The sequence below is a fragment of the Gracilinanus agilis genome, chromosome 4 (genome assembly GCF_016433145.1).
Source record: "Gracilinanus agilis isolate LMUSP501 chromosome 4, AgileGrace, whole genome shotgun sequence".
In the NCBI taxonomy this organism is placed as follows: domain Eukaryota; kingdom Metazoa; phylum Chordata; class Mammalia; order Didelphimorphia; family Didelphidae; genus Gracilinanus; species Gracilinanus agilis.
This window is the reverse complement of record NC_058133.1, coordinates 449,797,471-449,803,343: the sequence shown is the minus strand read 5'-3', so window position 1 is coordinate 449,803,343 and position 5,873 is coordinate 449,797,471. Positions and strand designations below refer to the sequence as shown.

At 34.8% G+C, this 5,873-nt stretch overlaps 1 protein-coding gene across 1 annotated transcript; it reads left to right on the top strand.

Annotated features, from left to right (window-relative positions):
• The first annotated feature begins 330 nt into the window (after positions 1–330).
• Positions 331–2,215, top strand: LOC123246692 (protein phosphatase methylesterase 1-like). The gene is made up of 3 exons (XM_044675497.1): positions 331–468; positions 837–927; positions 2,146–2,215. Exons 1-3 carry the CDS (start codon positions 339–341, stop codon positions 2,213–2,215), a joined length of 291 nt encoding a protein of 96 aa, XP_044531432.1. The 5' UTR covers positions 331–338.
• Positions 2,216–5,873: the final 3,658 nt, after the last annotated feature.

Sequence of the window (5,873 nt, the reverse complement as noted above, 5' to 3'; positions counted from 1 at the left end):
GGTTTCCTAGATATGAGAGAGAGAGAGGGAGAGAGAGAGAGAGAGAGAGAGAGAGAGAGAGAGAGAGAGAGANAATTCAGAAACAAATTTCTTAAACCCCCATGCTGCTCTTTGGTTTCATGTTAGGCAGGTTATATAGGTAAGAATTCAGGACAGGCCATAGAACTTTCATAGTTACTTCTCTGAAATATAACTTCTATCATAGATTATTAAATAGGAGGGAAATAGGGGAAAAGATGTTAATATTAAGGTTACTTAGAGAATTCCTCCTACTTCCTTTTGTTCTTCTAATACTTATTTTTTCTTTTGTCAGGGATGTAGGGAATGTGGTTGAAGCTATGTATGGAGATCTTCCTCCTCCCATCATGCTGATTGGCCACAGCATGGGTGGTGCTATTGCAGTCCATACAGCATCAGCCAATTTGGTGCCAAGTTTATTGGGTCTCTGCATGATTGATGTTGTTGAAGGTAAGTTGTTAAGTTACTCATAGGCCTTTGGTACATAGGAAGTTAGAGGGTGAGTGTAGTAGGGCCTATTTTAATGTATAATTTGCTTATTTATAGTTGTATTTGTACTATTTATCTTACAGAGTTGTTGCAGGTAAATGACTTCTAAAATATCAATTCACTGTATCAATGTAAATATTTATTATCCTACTATAAACATAGATGGAACCTGGGGACTTCATATAGACCTATGAAAGTAGTTTTTCAAAAAAATTTAGGTATTATCAATACTTTAGAATGTTTTGAGATATTTATTATTATCAATGTTTTCGAATGTCTGTTAATATAAATTTGAATGCTTAATATTGATATTTTGGTTGAATATCTAGGTACAGCAATGGATGCTCTAAATAGCATGCAGAATTTCTTACGCGGTCGCCCTAAAACCTTCAAGTCCCTGGAGAATGCCATAGAATGGAGGTAACTGTCAGTTTGAGTTTTCATTTAGAATTCCACATTGAGCTCAGTGTTTAGTATCATAATTGAAATTCCAAATTTCTATTTCCAAGCAGGTCAGCTTTTGTCTCTCAATAGATGAAAAATCAGAGACTTCTTAGTCAGCAGTTTCAACATTTAGATTGTCCCATCATATCCATTAAACTCAACTCACAAATATTGCCACAAATAAAATGACTCTCCTGTTTATATTCCCCACAGTAGCATAATGGAATGCTTTGTAAATCCATATTAAGAAAAAGGCAAAAGGTATAGCAGAACCAGCTCTGAAAGAAGTAACGTTAAGGAATAAATGTAGCCAAAGCAACTTAAAACAGATTTTAAGACTATTCATCGTTGAGTCACTTCAGCAGGATTTAATATGGAAATAGCAATTAGGAGAAAGTTGAACATGTTAAGTATACATATGTGTGCATGTGGGTATGTTTGAGGAAGTGAGTTGATGGCAATGTAGAATATTAATATATAAACCAAAAACTATACTAGAAATGAAACCAGTTTAGTTCTTTCAAAGACTACATCATTTCCAATCTAGATTTAATTCTTTTTTTTTTTTAACCCTTACCTTCTGTCTTGGAGTCAATACTTTGTGTTAGTTCCAAGGCAGAAGAGTGGTAAGGGCTAGGCAATGGGGGTTAAGTGACTTTCCCAGGGTCACACAGCTGGGAAGTGCCTGAGGCCAGATTTGAACCTAGGACCTCCCATCTCTAGGCCTGGCTCTCAATCCACTGAGCTACCCAGCTGCCCCCTAGATTTAATTCTTGAGGGCACAAAGGACACAACTCAACTGTGCTTCTCCATTTTGCTTGTTCCCCAGGTATTATTCATGGCCAACAGCCACAAAGACTACTATTTAAATTCAAATGGAGGAAATACATAGGCATATACTATCCATTATTCAAAGTGGTTTCATGTTTCATTATGTTGGTTCCATAATACTAAATATGCTATAAGAAATGCTATGTACATTTCAGAGCTTCCTGTCTGAGATAATGTTCATATTGAGAAGACTAGTCATATTTTTCTATATTTTTATATATACTCACATAAAATCCTAATTGCAAGGGGAGCAGATCTTTTTTTCTCGTGACCTCTGAAAAATCATTTACACCACCCCATTCAAACCAAGTGGCAAAGTGAACTGCTTAGTAACATTTTCTCTCTTCTTCTATTTCTTTCTAGCGTAAAGAGTGGCCAGATACGGAATCTGGAATCTGCCCGAGTTTCAATGGTTGGCCAAGTCAAACAGTAGGTCTTGTTTTTTTCTCACTTGGGTTAGATGCAGAAACTAGATTAGGTTATCCACTAATTCTGTTTTCCTTCTCAGTTTTAAACTAACCTACAGCTCAAAGATTTAAATTGATGTAGCAGTAACAGACTACCAACTAATGACAATAATGGAATAGAGAGGATACAAGTTTTAGAGGTCATGAGCTCCAGACCTTGATTTCTCACTTGTGTAAATTTGGACAAATGGCTTTACCTTTTGGATGCTATTTCTTAATCTAAAATGGGAATGATAATAGCATAATATGGTATAGTAGGAAGACATTGAGCTCAAGTCAGCAATATCTAGGTTTGGTTGTCTGTCATAGAAGCTAATTATATGGCCAAACTTCAATCACTTTATTTTTCTGAAGTTCCTTATTTATAAAATAGTGATAATACTACTGGTAATACCAACCTAATAGAGTGATTATGAGGATCAAATGAGACCATGTATGTAAAAGAATTTGTAGCACAACATAAATTTCAATTATTTTCAGTGCCTAGATGCTTTCTTTTGGGTTCTAATTTGGCTGTTGCAGCCAGATGGAACAGTGAATAGAAAGCTGGCCTGAATAAAGAAGGCTCATCTTCCTCAGTTTGAAATCTGGCCTCAGACACTTTACTAGCAGTGTGATCCTGGGCAAGTCAGTTAACTAGTTTCCTCATCTGTAAAATGGTTTGGAGAAGGCAGTGGCAAATCACTCCAGTATCTCTGCCAAGAAAACCCCAGATGAAGTCATGAAGAGTGAGACAGGACTGAAACAACCTGAACAGCAACAACAACAAAATGTGTCTAAAATAGTGGTGAAAGGCAATCAGGAAGGTTGATGATTTTTGTATTTAGATATGAGAGAGAGAGAGAGAGAGAGAGAGAGAGAGAGAGAGAGAGAGAGAGAGAGAGAGAGAGAGAGACAGACAGACAGAGAGAGAGGAGATCATTATACAGACATATATAAATATACCACTTAAGTTTATTTGAATATAATTGACTTATTCTATAACCCAATGTATTTATTTTAAACATTTAAAAGCATTATTTTGAGGAGTCCATATGTTGCACCTGCCACTGCCAAAATAATCTCCTCCCACTACTATCTTTCTCTCTTTCTTTCTCTCTCTCTTACACACACACACACACACACACACACACACACACACATGCACACGCACACACACATGCACACGCACACATACACATACACACTCACACACAATTGAAACCCAACAATCCTCGGTTCAAATCAAGTAAATAATTTTATTTTAAACATGATGACAACAAAATTTATAACAACTTAATGGAAATCCTGATATTGTAAACAGCATGTCTGTTGGTTCAGAATTAGTTTCAAAACTCTTTCCTCTGCTTTTTTTTCCTGTAAAAGAATACTAGCCTAGAAGTCATAATACCATTTACTTATGTTGTGACTTTACCTTATGACTCCATTTCCCTATTTCTATCTTGCCTTTGCTTAGTGAGGATTATGATCTCTATCTTGCCTACCTTGCAATGTTCTTGTTAGGATCAAATGAGACAATGTAAAGGAGCATTCATTAAAAAGTTTTTTTTTAATTTGCCCAGTGAAAGAAAAGTTATTATTAATAGCATTGCTAATAATCATCATAATTGTAATGGTTGAAGTGAATCTGCTGTTAATTTATTATAATCATGCAGAGCTTGCCAAGGACATTACAATGATCCATTATCAGGACAGAAATCTCCTGATGATTTGCCAAATATATAGAAACAGCCTTCAGGATGGATGCCAAAGTAAGATAGGTCCTCAGTTCTGTAAGATGAGCAACTAAGGTACATGAAAACTTAAAGCTCTTGAGAGCACAAGATTTTCTTAGGGATCTTAGAATTTTTAAAGCTGTAAGGAAATGACCTGCTTCAACTTTGGCTTTACACAGTTTTTTTGTTGTTTTTAATTTTTAAAATTTCTATTGAGGGTTTATTTGTTTTTGTTGCTCTGTTTTTGGGTAGGCTTGTGTGGCATTCCACAGCATGCAAGTGAGCAAGCAATTGTCAAGGTAGTTCTGAAGCAGAAAATCTGAATTTCTATTCTGTTTTTTAATAGCAATGTCACCTATTTGCTCCAATTCTCAAGTTCCTTCTAAAGTTTAGGACCTCCCTATTATCTCAGGGATGATTACATTTAGCTTTTCATAATCTAGCTTCTTCCTTCCTTCCTTCTTTCCTTCTTTCCTTCTTTCCTTTCCTTCCTTCCTTCCACCCTTCTTTCCTTTCCTTCCTTCCTTTTCTTTCTTTTCGTTCTTTCCTTCCTTTCTTTCTTGTCTTTCTTGCTTTTCTTTCCTTCCTTTCTTTCTTGTCTTTCTTGCCTTTCTTTCTTTCTTTCTTTCTTTCTTTCTTTCTTTCTTTCTTTCTTTCTTTCTTTCTTTCTACTTGAGACCTCATTATCTTATGTGATAGCCTCATAATTGGGTTCCTAGCTTTAAATCTTTCTCCTCTACAATCTATTTTCTACACAGCTACTGAAATGACATTTCTGAAACAGGTGGGACCATGCATCTCACCTGCTCTCCAAGCTTCATAGGCTCCCTTTTAGCTTAAGAACAGAGATAAACTCTTCTCTTTGGAGGAGCCCTTCACAAGTCTGGCTCCAATCTACCTTTTTGATCTTATACACTATCCTATATTTACTCTTTGTTTACTTCTTGTTCCTCATACATGATACTCTGCCTTCCCCTATTTTATGCCTTTGGGTAAGCTGAATCTTATGCCTGAAATACATCCCTTTCTTAACTCTAACTTTAGAATTCCTAATTTCCTTTAAACCTCATCTTAAGGACCACATCCAATATGAACTATTTTCTGACTCCCTTAAAATCCTCCCCACAACATTTTATTTCATTTAATATTTTAGATACACTTAATGTGTATGTTATCTCCAGCTATAGTTTCTTTAAGGGCAAGGAATTTTATTTTGCATTACCATCATAGTACCTAGCAATGTCCCTGTAAGATAATGGGTTCTTAATAAATACTCACTGACTGATAAATTGAATGATTTGAAGAGTCTGTCATATAGAGAAAATTACATAGAATACTAGATAAAGTTCCATACCTAAAGTTAAAAAAATCTTGTATTTGAATCCTTACTGTGACACTTATTAGTTGGATCACCACAAGTAATTCATTAAATTTTTCTGAACCTCAATTTCCTTAAAAACAAAAAGAGGATAAGAACAACAGCAATATGTATCTCTCAGAGTTATTGGGAAAACCAAATGAGGTAATTTAAGTAAAGCGTTTTCTAAAATTTTGATACATATTTTTATTATTTTTATTTTCCCAAATTATTTAGAATTCAAGAAATGCTCCAAAGCACTCCTTTACCTCTTTTGGCTCAGATTCATTTGCTTCTAGATTACAGAACCTTTCTTTATTGATATGTTAAATTATTTATAACAATCACTTATTATATTATTGTTCTCTTTTTGGATGGTTTTATCCCTGTGGATTCATGATAATGAAATAGTCAATCCATCATCAACATTTCAAAAGGTTGAACAGTATTGGCTTATTTAATTGAGGATATGAACAATAATAACAATGAAGCAAAAAGACTAATAGATATTCTCTGAACTTGTAGAATTTTAATTTAATTGTTCTCAAAATG